The 14,320-nt window shown below is 46.6% G+C and overlaps 2 protein-coding genes across 4 annotated transcripts; one reads left to right on the top strand and one right to left on the bottom strand.

The window, feature by feature from the left end:
- The first annotated feature begins 646 nt into the window (after positions 1-646).
- LOC128941957 (torsin-1B-like) lies at positions 647-5,776 on the top strand. Of its 3 annotated transcripts, XM_054284055.1 has the most exons (6): positions 649-985; positions 2,115-2,251; positions 2,367-2,632; positions 3,572-3,747; positions 4,685-4,812; positions 5,364-5,776. In XM_054284055.1, the coding sequence occupies exons 1-6, from the start codon at positions 930-932 to the stop codon at positions 5,639-5,641; spliced, it is 1,041 nt and encodes a 346-aa protein (XP_054140030.1). In that variant the 5' UTR covers positions 649-929; the 3' UTR covers positions 5,642-5,776. The 3 variants fall into 3 exon arrangements, with proteins under 3 accessions (XP_054140028.1, XP_054140030.1, XP_054140029.1); XM_054284053.1 differs by lacking the exon at positions 2,115-2,251 and having other exon boundaries at positions 647-1,116; XM_054284054.1 differs by lacking the exon at positions 649-985 and having other exon boundaries at positions 2,071-2,251.
- Positions 5,777-8,748: 2,972 nt separating this feature from the next.
- Positions 8,749-13,724, bottom strand: LOC128941958 (torsin-1A-like). The gene is made up of 5 exons (XM_054284056.1): positions 13,514-13,724; positions 13,051-13,316; positions 11,229-11,404; positions 10,991-11,118; positions 8,749-10,307 (listed from the first exon to the last, which is right to left on the bottom strand). The coding sequence occupies exons 1-5, from the start codon at positions 13,722-13,724 to the stop codon at positions 10,057-10,059; spliced, it is 1,032 nt and encodes a 343-aa protein (XP_054140031.1). The 3' UTR covers positions 8,749-10,056.
- Between the last annotated feature and the right edge of the window lie 596 nt (positions 13,725-14,320).

The raw sequence follows: 14,320 nt of genomic DNA, 5'->3' as shown, positions 1-14,320 counted from the left end.
GCCTGGATTCTCCATCATCGGCGCTTCCCGGCTGCTCGGCAGTCGGCAGCACTGGGCGCCCTTGTCAAAAACAGTCATCAAATCCTGAGCAGGTTATTTTGAATACGAAATAGCGCTGCTCAGTGTTTCTCCGATGAGATTTTTAAAATAAATTAGGAATTGCTGAAAAGCGCGTTTCACAATTTTTTTTTTCATGGGGAAAAAACTGCTGAGAAAAGAAACCTTTTCCTTTTTTGTGTGGGTTTTTTTTTTGTTTTGTTTGTTGTTTTTTTTTTTTTTTTGGTGTGGTTGTGGAGTTTGTGGGTTTTGGGTTTTTTTGGTTTCTTTTGGCTTTTTTTTGTTTTTTTTTTTTTTTTTTTTGTTTTGTGTTTTTTTTTTGTTTTTTTTTTTTGTTTTGTTTTTTTGTTTTTTGGGGTTTTTTTTTGTGGTAGTGGGGAGATAGTGAAGTTGTCAGGACAAAAAAAATCTGCTCTGAGGACTTGGTTTTACACAGCAGCTTTCTGACACGTTCAGCGCTGCGAATTGCAGAGCCCTAAGCGTTGCTACGGAAATCCTCGGGCTGTGTAATGTTGTGTGTGCAACAACCGCTCGCAATTAAGCCCAAAACAAGCATCTCTGTGTTCTCCGTTAATCACCAGCCCAATTAGCACCTTGGTTAAGATGCTGAGAGGTTCCAGTCCTCCTCCCATCAGAGCTGGGATTGTCCTGGTGAAACTCTCACTGTGCCTATGCAGCGCTCTGTTCACAACACTTTCAGCTCTCCTGGAGCAGCGTGGTAAGTCTGTTAACTCATTAACACCTCCAGCTTACAGGAGACTTGGCTTCCAGCCCCTCCAGCAGCCCAAGGTTCCCCGCTCCAGGAAGTTTTTTCGGCAGTTTCTGTTTTGGTTTCTTTTCCTGCTGAGCCAGGCTGGCTGGCAGCTCCCACCATGAAGCTGCTGAAGGCTGCTGTGATTTTTGTTCTTGCGCCCACTCTGTCACCGGCTTTTGACCCTCTCAGCGCTTCGGTGGTTGCGGGGGGCGCTCTCATGGCTTGGCATCTCCTGTCCTCCGACTCCTGGCTCAGGTGCCGCTTCCAGGAGTGCTGCAAAAGGAATAGCACTGTGAATTTCAAAGGTAAGGCAGTGGGGAGGGCAAGCTGGTGTTCCTTCACAGGGTGGTGAAAGCTTCTTTTGGTGGGTTTGTGGAAGATAAGGGTCACCACCCACAGCGGCTCTACAAGGCAGAGACCCAATATATCTCTATATTCTACAGGGCAGACTAACGTAATATTCCTTATCCCACAAGAAATTGTGTGTCTTGCTTCTCTGAGCAGTACTGGAGCATTTTCCTTGCTGATTTCTTGGTTAATATTAGCAGAAATGGGCTGTGCTGGTTTATGGCACCATCAGGGTGGCAAATGCCATTGACAGACCTCATTAATGTGTATAAATATCTAAATATCCACGAAGGTGGATCAGGCTCTTCCCGGTGCTGCCAATGACACACATTGACAAGTAGGCAACACAGCTTGGGAAAATACTGAAACTTTACATTTTGGTAATCTCAATGAACAAAGCCTGAGAGAGAAATATGTATTGTAGAGGGTGAACACTTGGAGCGCAGAAATTATGGATCTCAAGGACATTTTGTCGGAGACTAGGCAAGACTCATTGTAAAGTCCCTACCAGAGGAGAAAGATACTAAAAAGACTAAAATTATGGACTAATTAGCATAAGAAGCGAGAAATCAATAAGCAATAGAGAGTAGAATAGTAATTAATGGAAGAAAATGATGTAATTTAGAACTGGCGAGTAATAATGCTGTTGCTTGTTAAAACGGTGTAAACGAGTAAAAAAACTTTGTGTCTGTGCGGGGGCTGCAATTTGGCCGGCATAGCCAGACTATATAACACTTCCCCCGCCGGCAAAGAGCCGATATTGGTGTTTAATTTCCCGGCGGGGCCGGCCGCGGGTGACGCGCTGTGCCCCGGGATCCCTGCCCGGCACAAAGATGGCGGCGGCCCCTCACGGGGCGGGGCCTCGCGGGCGCGCAGGCGCGGCGGGCGCGGCGCGCGCGCTCGGGGCCGCCATGGCGCGCTCGGTGCCGCTGCTGTGGGTGCTGCTGCCGGGGCTGGCGGCGCTGGAGCCGCTCAGCGTGGGCCTGGCCATCGGCGTGGCCTCGGCGCTCACCGGCTACCTGTCGCACCCCAGGTTCTACTGCAGCTACGTGGAGTGCTGCCCCCGCGCCGGGCAGCGCCTCAACGCCACCGGTACGGCGGGGGCGGGGGGCGGCCGGGCTGCCCCCGAGCTCGGGCCGGTCACTGGGCAGCGCGGCCCGGGGCGTGCGCGGTGACCGGCGGTGCTGAGCTGTCCCTCTCCCCGCAGCGCTGAAGGCGCAGCTGGACAACAGGCTCTTCGGGCAGCACCTGGCCAAGGACGTGGTGCTGAAGGCGGTGCTGGGCTTCAGCAACAACCCCAGCCCCAAGAAGCCGCTGATGCTGTCGCTGCACGGCTGGGCCGGCACCGGCAAGAATTACCTGAGCCAGATCCTGGCGGAGCAGGTGCACCCCGCCGGCCTGCGCAGCAAGTTCGTGCATCTCTTCCTGGCCACCCTGCACTTCCCCCACCACGACCAGGTCAAGCTGTACAAGGTGAGCAGGGCAGGAGGTGGCCCGGTTACCGCAGTGGGTGCCTGAACCTCTGCTCGGGGGTGTCCTGCACATCTCCCGCTGGTTCCCTCTGGGATGAGCTCAGCGTGATGCTCATAATGCCGAGGTTGTCAGTTCGATCCCTGTACCATTCATGTAAGAGTTGGACTCGATGATCCTTGTGGGTCCCTTCTAACTCAGAATATTCTGATTCATATTCCTGACAGCTGGAGGTGTGCAGCTGGGAATTTCAAAGTTGATGCTTAGGAGGGACAGAAGGGGAAGTTCATGCATAAAGTAAAAGGCCGAGAAATCAAACCCGAGATAGTTTTCATTTCCTAGCGCTATCCTCTCACTGATGCCATCTGCTGCTGATTCCCGTGCTCGCTGCAGGAGAGTTTGTCCTTCCAGCTGTATTATCCTGGCTGTCCGGGATGGAAGGCACCTTCTCCACAGCCCCCGCGAGGCCGTGTTTTGCATTTATGTCTGAAACAGTGTTGATAATGCTGAGATCACAGTGGTGTTTTGGCTGTTACAGTAGTGCTTGCACAGCTTCAAAGCTTGCTAGTTTTTCCCACTCATATCGAGCTGGCTGGGGTGGGCAAGAAATGGGGAGGGGACCTGGACAGCTGACCCCCACTGGCCCAAAGGATATTCCATACCACATGCTGTCATGCTCAGCCATAGAAATGGGGGTTGAAGAAGGAAAAAATGGGGCAGCATTGGTTTCCAAGGTGGTTGTTGCTCTAGCTCTGGCTGGACATTGGTCTGCATGTGTTGGGTTATACCTTTTTCTTTGTTTTTTCCTCTTTCATTCACCAGCCAGTGAGTGTAGGGTACTGAAATTTGATAGCGTGTCCCCAGAATCTGTCATATACAAGAATTTTGCAGTACATCCAGTAAAGTCCTTGTTTTTCAGAGGCTTTCAACCTCTTGTTCCAGGAACAGCTGCAGAACTGGATTCGAGGCAATGTCAGTGCCTGTCCCTCCTCTGTCTTCATTTTTGATGAGATGGACAAAATGCATCCAGGTGTCATTGATGCCATCAAGCCCTTCTTAGACTATTATGAGGAGGTTGATGGGGTGTCCTACAGGAAAGCCATCTTCATCTTCCTCAGGTCTGTGGCAGTGATTTCTGTCATTTAGAGATACTGAATGTTTATTTATGATGGTAATTATGCTTCTTGGGCACCTCATTCAAAGAAGAGCAAAAAAATGCTCTGGAGGGAAAATTCTTTGTGCAAAGACAGTGGGGAGCAGTCTGAACTTGTGTCTGTAGTGGAGCAGCTCTGATGCTGTGCATGGCCACTGCAGTGTTCTGAGCTCATGAAGCTGGCCCAGAGCACAGGACATGAGAGAGTTCACATTTTGGGATGGGTGTACCAAGTACTGGACCTTGCTGGCATGGAGTTAAATATCTTCAGAGCAGCTGATCTGGTGCTGTTTGGGATTTGTGGCTTTGAGTGTTGATAGCACACCAATGTTTTGCCCGTTTCTGGATGATGTTTGCAAAGCTTCAAGGCTTTTCCCACAGCAGGCTGGGGTGGGCAGGAGGATGGGAGGGGACACAGCTGGGACAGCTGACCTGAAGTGCCCAGGAGGATATTTAATACTGTGGCATGCCATTCTCAGGGGTTTCATCTTTAAGGTGATGGTTCTTCAGCATTTGCCTGGGTGTTTGTCTGACTGTCGGGGTGGTGAGTGATTTCTTTAATCCTCCTTGGGTTTTTTTCTTTCTCCTCCTATTAAATTACCTTTATGTTGACCCACAAATCTTCAGACTTTTGTTCTTCCTATTTTCTCCTTCCATCCCACTGAGGCAGGAGGGAGTAAGCAAGTGGCTGTGTCAGTGCTTGGCTGCTGGCTGGGGGCAACCCACCAAACACTGATGGCTACTTAAAGAACTGGAGACTTTTCATGAATTTTGGCTCACGGGATTCTTTTTGATGATTTGTTTGATATCAAGGAGATTAGTAATATATGTAACAGGCTGCAAAAGAAATTCTGGTTCATTTGTGTCTGTTTTTCACCACTACATTTTTCTTTTCTGATCAGCAATGCAGGGGGTGATTTAATTAACAAAGCAGCTCTTGACTTCTGGGCGAGTGGAAAGCGCAGGGAAGATATTCAGCTGAAAGACCTGGAGCCCTTGCTCTCTGTAGGAGTCTTCAACAACAAGAACAGTAAGTCACTTTGCCCCAAAAATGGGAAATTCATTCCTCAGTGGCTGAGACAAACTGCTCTGTGAATCCAGCCTTATTACAGCAACCTGATGAGGTCGCTGGGGTGAGAGAAGGATGAGAATCTTGTTTGATGATCAGAAGGCTGGATTTATTGATATGTGATATATAATACATTATAACTATACTAAAAAGAATAAGAAGAGAAGTTGCAGAGGGTTGCTAAGCTAAGAATAGAATAGAAAAGAATCCTCAAACAAAGTTCTGTGTCCAGGGAATCTTTCCCTGAGCTTGCTCCTGTGATTGGCCCTTAATTGTACACATGGAACATGAACCAATCACAGGTGCATCCTATTGCATTCCACAGCAGCTGATAACAATTGTTTACATTCTTCTTCTGGGGCCTTTGCTTCCCAGAAGATGCACAAATCCCAAAGAAAGGATTTCTGTGAAAAAATGTCTGCGACACAGCCTGGTTTATGGATCCTGTCATATGCAGGATCAAGTTTAGAAAAACTCCTTATGATTTTCTTTTTCCCCCCCAATTTATCCAGGTGGGCTGTGGCACAGCAGCATCATTGACAGGAACCTGATTGATTACTTTGTCCCTTTCCTGCCCCTGGAGCAAAGGCACGTGAAGATGTGTGTGAGGGCTGAAATGGCAGCCCGTGGCTATGCTGTGGATGAGAAGATTGTTCAGGAAGTGGCAGATGAGATGACCTACTTCCCCAAGGAGCAGAGGATCTACTCTGATAAAGGCTGCAAGACTGTGCAGGCCAAGCTGGATATTCATGAAGACTTTGTGATGAGAGATACGAACACCAGGGCTTGATTTCCACTCTGAGTCTCCACAGCACTTTTGGAGCTTTTGGAAATCTGTGTATTTGCACTTACACTTTTTTACTGTTGCAGGGAGTATGGTGAAAATACCAGAGTGAGCTGTATGGGCTTTGTAGCTTGTGTGTTTGGTTGGTTTTGGGTTTTTTGGGGTTTTTTTTTGTGGTTTTTTTGTTTTTTTTTTTTTTTTAAACTTAACATGGTATTGGGACTTACAGATCATCTAGTGACATCCTCTGCCATGGGCAGGGACACCTTCTATGAGTTAGGTCACTGATAGTCCCATCCAGCCTGTTCATCTCTGAACTGGCTGCTATCCCACTGTTGCCCCCTTTAGTTTTCTTTTAGTCTCTAGAGAATTTCTGGTGTGACACACAGCACTGGATACAGCCTCTCCTGCTTTATTCTTCCAGTGCTGGGATTATGAAGTATTTAATTCCTCTTTCACCATAAAAACTAGATTGGAACAAAGGAAAACAGGAATTTTTCCAGATAATTGTAATTTGTTCCATGTACATGGTCCTGTTCACATTCCCAATGGAACTGAGGGATGTGTGCTGTGTTCTGAACTGTGATCATGTCTGCAGGGGTGAACTCCTTGGTGCATTGCAGTAAGAAGATGACATGGTAGAAATCTTCCTGTGCCTCAGCTGGGCACATCCTCCATCTCCTAGTACAGCAATATGGGAAGTCATTCTGAGCTCCTAGAAATGTGTTACTTAATAATAGAGAGAGAGCAGGGGAAGAGGAAGTAAGAGCTTGCCCCATGTTTCTTTGGAGAAAAATAAATTGTTAAAGTATTCTTTAAAGGGGCTAAGTAAATTTGTGACTCCAGGTCTTCCTAAACTGAGGGACCCATCTGAGAGATCTGTTACAACATACTAGGCCAGTCTTTTGTACTTAAGCAGAAAAATCAATCATGAGAATTCATTTGTTGCAGTTTGTCAGATTAATCTGTGTGGGCTCCTGGGCCTGAAATCTGTGAGCTCTGTAGTAGTCCTTCCCCACTGCACCTACTGGTCAAGGTGTGGATAATGCTGCTTGGAAGACACTTGAATGGAAGAAATGATTTTTAATAGTGTATTTTTATGCTAAAATGTAAACAACAGCAACAAGCCTATACCTCACTAGTTAGTTTTATAAAAGAATGCCTGTGTGAAAGGGTGAGTGATGAGTTAAGAAGCTGGGAAAGATCAATTTAACCTTCACCCAGTGGGGAGGCTGGGTTTTAAATGCTGTTGCAAGCTTTAACTCTTAGTCTCTCATGGCTTGTGTATCAAATGTGGTAATGCAAGACAGAAGTGCCTTTCACTTTGCTGGTTGTACTGTGGTTTTAAATTGGTACAAGGGAGGGGGCTGTTTTTATGCTGCATCATCTATTCCCTCACTTGTTCTTAAACTTCCTTTAAGAGGTAATGCTAATTATGGTCTCATTACAATTATGTTAATTCAAATTACAACAGAGAGTTTAGCACTCATGTTAAGCTCTAAATTTAAAGTGTTGGTTGCCTTTTACTGCCCCACTGGAGTTTGTCAAACGTTGGCAAACTGCTCACAGTGATGCAATCTCCAGAGCCAAACACTAGCAAGCCATTAACCTTGGGACATTGGACTGTCACTTTTCAGTGTGATGTTTTCCCTACTAACTGATTTATTCATACTTGTATATGCTGCATCCAGTTTCACTTACTCCAAAAAGAAAATATTTGTGCTATTTCAAAACACTAAATACTACTGTACTGCAGTTGGAATAAATCCTAAGTTACTTCTTCTCTCTTGGTTAATCATTTTCAGATATAGGAAAGTACCAGAAAGCTGCACTGTTCCATTTCCTTTGTAGGTGTGGGGCAGCTGTTGGCAGCAGCTCAGCCCTCACTGAAGGGGCAGTTGTGTGTTGTGCTCTGAGGATGCACCAGGGAATGGCAGGGAGCTGCCTGGGAAGCCAAGCCCAGGCTCTGCTGCTCACTTGGGCTTCACCCTCCTGGGACAGCTCAGCTGCTTGTCCTCCCTGGCACCCCAGGCTCTGGGGTCAGCGAGCAGCACTTCCCATTTCAGTGGATTTAAACCTCGGCCTGTGATTCTGTCAGCAGTGTGAGATCTCAGAATGCTCCCTGCAGAAAGATGAACTAAAGCAGCAGCTGCTTGTCCTGCACTCTGGCAAGAACAGAATTCACTCTTGGGACTGCTCAGCTCCTCTCACCTGGCCAATGGACTGTTCCTCTGGGCAGGAGACCTCTCCCAAATGCCACTTGCCTTTAAATTTGTCTGATCCAGCATTTAATGGCCCATTAAACAGAATAATGGCCAAAGTTACCCAGTCACAGCAAGAAAGAGTGAGAACCTTAGCTCTGAAACCATACAGGGAAGGAATAACAACAGGATCAGAAGGATCAAATCTGGCAGTGATTCCAGGCACAGCTCTGTCTTTTACCCAATGGAGCTGCTCCTGGCCAGGTCTGCAGATTAAACAGAGATTGAACAGAGGCAGTCTCCACCCTTTCTCATCATTCCTGCTCTTCAGAGGAAGCTTCCATCTACCCTGGGCAATTCAGGGCTGTGAGAAACATTGGCTAGCAATGCCTATGAAATACTCATATTGATGCTGCACTGGCACACAAAGCAGAACCAAGATAGTTCCAGAACTATCTTAGCCACAACACAGCTTGGTTGTACTGATTCTCTTGGTAGCAGACCAGAGTACAATTTATCATCATTACATCTGCTTTTTCCCATTAGTTAAGTTATTTACTATAATCAGGAAGTCAAAGAAACAGATAGATACTTGCAGTCAAAGCACTCATTTGCTGACAAATAGTAGAATTGATAATTTGCCTATCACACACCTTCAGAGCAAGTGGACAGTTGGAGCCTCATTGGCCCCTTTTTTTCCCCCTTGCAGAGAAAACTCCAAGATGCTGCCACTGAAAATGTGGGTGGCTTCAAACAGAGCCTGCAGTGTTCAGGCAGTGGTGCCACAGTGGGAGGAGGAGGAGGAGGAGAGCAGCTGGGATTTAACTGGTCTCTACAAGACAAGTTCACCCTATGCACCTAGGAAGTCTGCCTCTACAAAAGCCACGTGGCTGTAATTATTATAAACAGTCCAGAAGTGCAGTTTCCATTCCAAGCTTGATTTGTTTCACCAGATAACACAGTCACACCTCCTATCTCTGCCCTTTGAACTGCAGAAGCAGATCCTGTACTCAAGCACAGCTGGAACAGCCAGGAATGCAGGGTGCTCCTCCTCAACATGGAATACATTTGTACAAAATCAGTGTCAAATCACTGAATGCAAAGAACACCAGAAGGTAGCTAAGAAATACATTTCTGATGAGAAAAGTTTATTTTGAACAGCAACTGGAATGTAAAAAGCCTCTGCAGTGCTCACATTCAGAAACAAGTCTGACACCCTTCACAGTAACTTCAGTAAACACATTTTATGGGTTATTATTTTTTCAAATGCCTTTAGATCTGCCTCCATCCCTGCCTCAAAGGCACACAGTATGGTGAGAAGATGAAAAAGAGAAACCCCTGCAAGCTGACCCCTGAATTCAACATCTAAGTGAAGAAGAGAAATCCCTTTTCAATTTCCATGGTGTAAAATTGAATGTGTACACATTTCCCATGACGTTGCAGCTTTTCCATGAAGCTGACTCACCACTCCCAGAGCACAGCTCTCCCTCCTGAGATCACTCCTGGGAGAGCCTGCTGTGGGCAACATAAAGCCTGACCTAAAATAGGAACTAAGTACACCACTGTGGCATTTATGGACTTTAACTCACTTCCTTGTGATATTAACTCTGCTCTCTGAGCACTATTCACAACAAAGTGTTTTATATTCTTAGTTTGACACACAGGAGACTAAATTAGACATCAGTTTTGAAAAAGACAATGGCACTGTATGCCCAGATTTTTAAATTCCAGAATCCCCCCTTATCTTAACTGGGCCCAAGCTGTTGAAGGCAGAAAGACACATGTTCTATTTTTAATGCATATTCCCACACAGGACCAATGAAGGCTTTCAGAGACACAGGAACTTTGATTAAAATTCTCCATATTGTCTAGAGATCATCCACATCAGAGCAAAATCAAATTAAAATTAGGTTATAGTCTCAGTCCTATACCTGTCAGGAATCTGCTGATGGCTCTGATGATCACCACATGATTCAAGAGTCTTGAGCCCTGCCAGATCCAGGAATTCCCAGAGCAGTTCCTTCTTACCTTCACAGCACAGGGCTGAAGCACTCAGGAGCTGTGATGGTGACAAAAATGCAGAGGCACTGCTGCTTATTTACACACCAGTTAAAAAATAGTGTTCCTTTCTTTAAAAAGTACTTAAAAATGAAATGTCTCAGGTCCCCCGCTTTGTGATTAAGTTAAATTTGCTTCTTTGCAGGTTGTAGCAATAAAGCATCAGAAGTCATAATAATAATCCAGCTTTGCATCCACAGTTTTACATCCTTTATCTGAATAGATTCTCTCCTCTCTGGGGAAGTAGGTCATCTCCTCAGCTATCCTGCTCACAATGTCCTCATCCACAGCGTAGCCACGGGACTCAATCTCAACCCTGACACACATTTTCACATGTTTGTACTCCAGAGGCAGGAAAGGAATGAAGTAGTCAATGAGGTTTCTGTCAATCAAGGTGCTGTGCCAAAATCCACCTGCGAAGGGAAAGAGGTTTGTTAGCATTTCTCTAGTTAAACACTACCATGGGTTCAATGGGAGCAAGGGGCAGATCACAGCTAAGAATTCTCCCAGGATTTTAGGCACTGTAATGGACAAGTCAATACAAACCCTTCTCATGTTACTCTGTGCATAAAATTTTGGACAGACACATAAATGTGGTCCTTTAGGCTGAATGAATGAATTTTTGTGCTTGAGCCTTGCTCTCCAGGTGCTGGTCTCAAACCTCTCCCTCTCTCACCTAGAGAGGGACAGATTTTCTCTCTTACCAGCTCTCCCAGACCAGATTTCTTATTCCTTTTTTTTGGACCTTATATCTAAACTTCTTAAGAAGTACAGTGAGTTTGCTTCCAATGCTAAATTCAGAGCATAATTATGTTAAAACCTTTTTTCACCAGAAGTTCTGTGTGAGGAAACCTGTGAAGCACTTCCCCCAAAACATGCAGCAAACAGGCTGGTGGCCAAGGTGCACAATGAGCTCCTGAATATTCACCCATCCCGGGAGCCAACTGCAGGCCCCAAAACTGCATTTTTGCTCCTCACAAGCCAAAAACTGAGGCCACATCAAGAAGAAACCATGGCTTGTAAAAATGCATCTAAATGCAGCCCATCCCTTTTGTGTAACTTTCAGCACCTCAAAAGCAATCCCAGCTTTACTCACTATTTTTGTTGTTGAAGACAGACACAGAGAGTGCATTTTGGATATCTGTTAGCTGGATGTCTTCCCTTGTCCTCCCATTCCTCCAGAAATCTAGTGCTACCTCTGTTATCTTTTCAGCTCCTGCATTGCTACGTAAAGAGAAAACAGAGATTGCAGTAGGGGGTGGTATTAAAAATTGCAGTTATGAAGTAAAAGCATGGAGTGGACAGAACAGCCACCCTGAGAAGCCACTGTTTACCTGAGGAAGATGAAGATGGCTTGTCTGTAGGACACCCCATCCAGCAGCTCATAGTAGTCCAGGAAGGGCTTGATGGAGTCAATGAGCCCTGCGTGCATTTTATCCATTTCATCAAAAATGAAGAGTGAGCGGGGACAGACGCTCACATTTCCCCGAATCCACGACTGCAGCTGGTCCTGAGAGCCATAAAAGTGAAAGATGCTGAGTTTGTGTTGAAAAGACAGAAAAAAATAGCATTTTCCGTTTATGGAACCTTGTCCTGAAGGAGTAGTTTCAGTGGTGTCACTTTAATAGCTTTGGCTTCCTGACTAAAACATGGTTACATGTAAATGACACCTCAACAAAATCTCATGCTGGTTCTGAAAAATTTTAAGAGACCAAGAAACAGCATAGGAGAAGCAGAAATTCTCCTAGATCTTCATATGAAAAGCAAAAATGAAAGTGCACAGTAGGACAAAAAATGGGTCCCACCAAGGAACAGCCACACAAAGCCAAGCTCTGACAAGTCAGATGATGACTTTTGGCAGCACTGTGGTCTAAACAACCTTAATATAAGCAATATTAAATTTGCTACCCAGCAGCAGCAGTGAGAAAATGCACCTGCCATCACTGGCAGAAGGAGAAACAAAAATTAAACTGTGTTTTAATCAATCAGAAGTTAAATGAAGATAATTACAAGTCCTTCTTACAACACTGTTGTCCAGAAAGGCCAATGCTTTATTGCATTGAAAGAGTCTCTCACTTAAGCATTGCATTTTCACCTTGAGTGTTACATTCAAGATCAATAATGCATTAACTGTGAGGAAAAGGGTTGATGTGCTGGTAGCTGAATGAGAAATAACTGTTCTCACTATTTTCAGTGATTCATCACTTTTTAATTTATTCTGCTCAGTCCCTGAACTGCAGGTGTATTGGGGATAAGCAGTAACACTTCCTCCTACTGCCGCAGGCAGCAAATTTCCCCAGTGTATTCACCTCCCAACAAATGCAGAAAAACATCATTATATTTCAAAATAGCTCAGTTAAAAGAAGGGGGAAATAAGTTATAAAAGAAAAAATGTCTATTTCCTCCATTTGGAATTTAGGTTTGTGTACTGTCCTGTTCCTATTTTTAGCACATACAAACTGAGTATCAACATGCAGTACTACAAGACAGTGGTACTCATTCAAACTGTGCAGTGAACAAAGTCACAACAAAAAAAACCATAAAACACATCTGAGCTACTGCTCCATGGTATCTCCCTGCCTACAGAACTGACAATTCCAAGTACATTTACCTGTACCTTTCTGACAGCAGAGCATTTTGTGATTTTGTTTTACAGCTTGGAAAGAGATCCACAGAAAATTAAATAACCTGCTCAGTGTGCAGCAGAATAGACAATGATGCCTCAGAGAGCCAGTGTGAGCTTGCCATGGTGTCTGACAAACCTGGGGGTCACTGGGTTGTTTCCCAGAGTCATGAACATTTGGGTTTTTTGCAGTGCCCACCAGCACATAGCCTAACTAGGAATCGTGTTTATCCTTAAGTCAGCCCCAACTCTAAGCAAAATGCAGAATGAAAATTAAACCATATCACTCTTCCCTAATGAGAGGCTCAAAACATATGCAAAAAACTTCACATTCACAGGAAATCCAATCCTGATGGATATTAGTACAGTTCTGTACAGCAGATTGCATCCTAATGAATGTTAGTTACACAGTTCTGTACAGAAGATCACAAAACTGGCACAGCATACATGTTACTATATAAAATAACATCTAGGTCTGATGTACTGATCATGCTGTGACATTTATAACTCATTGCAGCACAGCTCATTCTTACCTTGTAGAGATTGATGCTGTGAGCGTGAGGAAAGTGTAAAGTCGCCACGAACTGATGGACATATTTACTCTGCAGACCTTTTTTATAAATGCTTTCAGCGACGATCTTACTGACAAAGTTTTTGCCTGTTCCAGTCCACCCGTGCAAGGAAAGCGCCAGAGGCTTTTTGGCGTTGGTATTGTTCAAGAAACCCCTCACGGCTTTTACGACCACCTTGCTCACCAAGTGCTGCCCGAAGAGCTTCTTGTCCAAATTCTGCTGCAGAGCTGCATGGAGAGACCACAGTGTGAGCGGCGGGGCGCGGGCTCACCCGGCCCGCGGTGGCGGCCGCCAGCCCCGGGCAGGGGCCAAAGGGCCGGGCTGGAGCGGCGGCTCACGGGAAGGCCCCGCGGGCTGTGCCCGGCTCCCGGCGCTGCCCCGGCGCCCTCCCGCCACCTCCCCTCAGCCCATCCCGGTCCCGCACCGGCGGCGGCGCGCGGCTCGTGCCGCTGCAGGCAGCACTCCCTGAAGTAGCAGTAGAGCCGCGGGTAGGAGATGAAGCCGGTGAGGGCCGAGGCGGCGGCGCCCGCGATGGCGAGTCCCACGCTGATGGGCTCCACGGCACCGGCCGGCGTGAGGAGCGGCAGCAGCACCAGCGCCAGGGCCGCCCGCAGCGCGCCCCGCCGCAGCTTCATTGCCCGCCCGGCCCCGCCGCCCGGCAGCCGCTTCCGCCCCTCGGCGCCGCTTCCGCCGCCGCCATAGCGGACGCGGGGAGAGGCGGGGCCGGCGCTGAGGGGCGGCCGCCATGTTGGGGCGGGAACGGGCGCGGCCAGCGCTGAGGGGCTGAGGTGCCGCCGCCATGTTGGGGGAGGGGGGGGGGGACACCCGCCGCGGCCGGGAGCGCAGTGCAGTTATTAAATATTACATTCTGTGGCCAGGTGTTAGAATAGAGGGCAGTGCAGTTATTAAATATTACATAGAGGGCAGTACAGTTATTAAATATTACATTCTGTGGCCAGGTGTTAGAATAGAGGGATCCAAGAATCATCATGGTTAGAAGAGACCTTTAACACCATCATGTCCAACCTGTAACCCCTAAACCACTAAAACCCACACCACTCAGTGCCACATCTTGATGGCCCCAGGGACAGTGCTCCACCACCTCCCTGCGTAGCCTAATCCAAAGCCTGACCACCCAAACAGTGAAAAATTTTGTTTCTAATATCGAATCCAAATCAAATCTTCCCTGTCTCAGCTTAAAGCTACCTGTTCAAGGGATCTTCCGCTGATG

This window comes from Melozone crissalis, unplaced genomic scaffold, assembly GCF_028551555.1.
Source record: "Melozone crissalis strain CALT ecotype California unplaced genomic scaffold, PUWL_Pcris_2 ptg000041l_1, whole genome shotgun sequence".
Lineage (NCBI taxonomy): Eukaryota > Metazoa > Chordata > Aves > Passeriformes > Passerellidae > Melozone > Melozone crissalis.
This window is presented reverse-complemented; position numbering and strand designations above follow the sequence as displayed.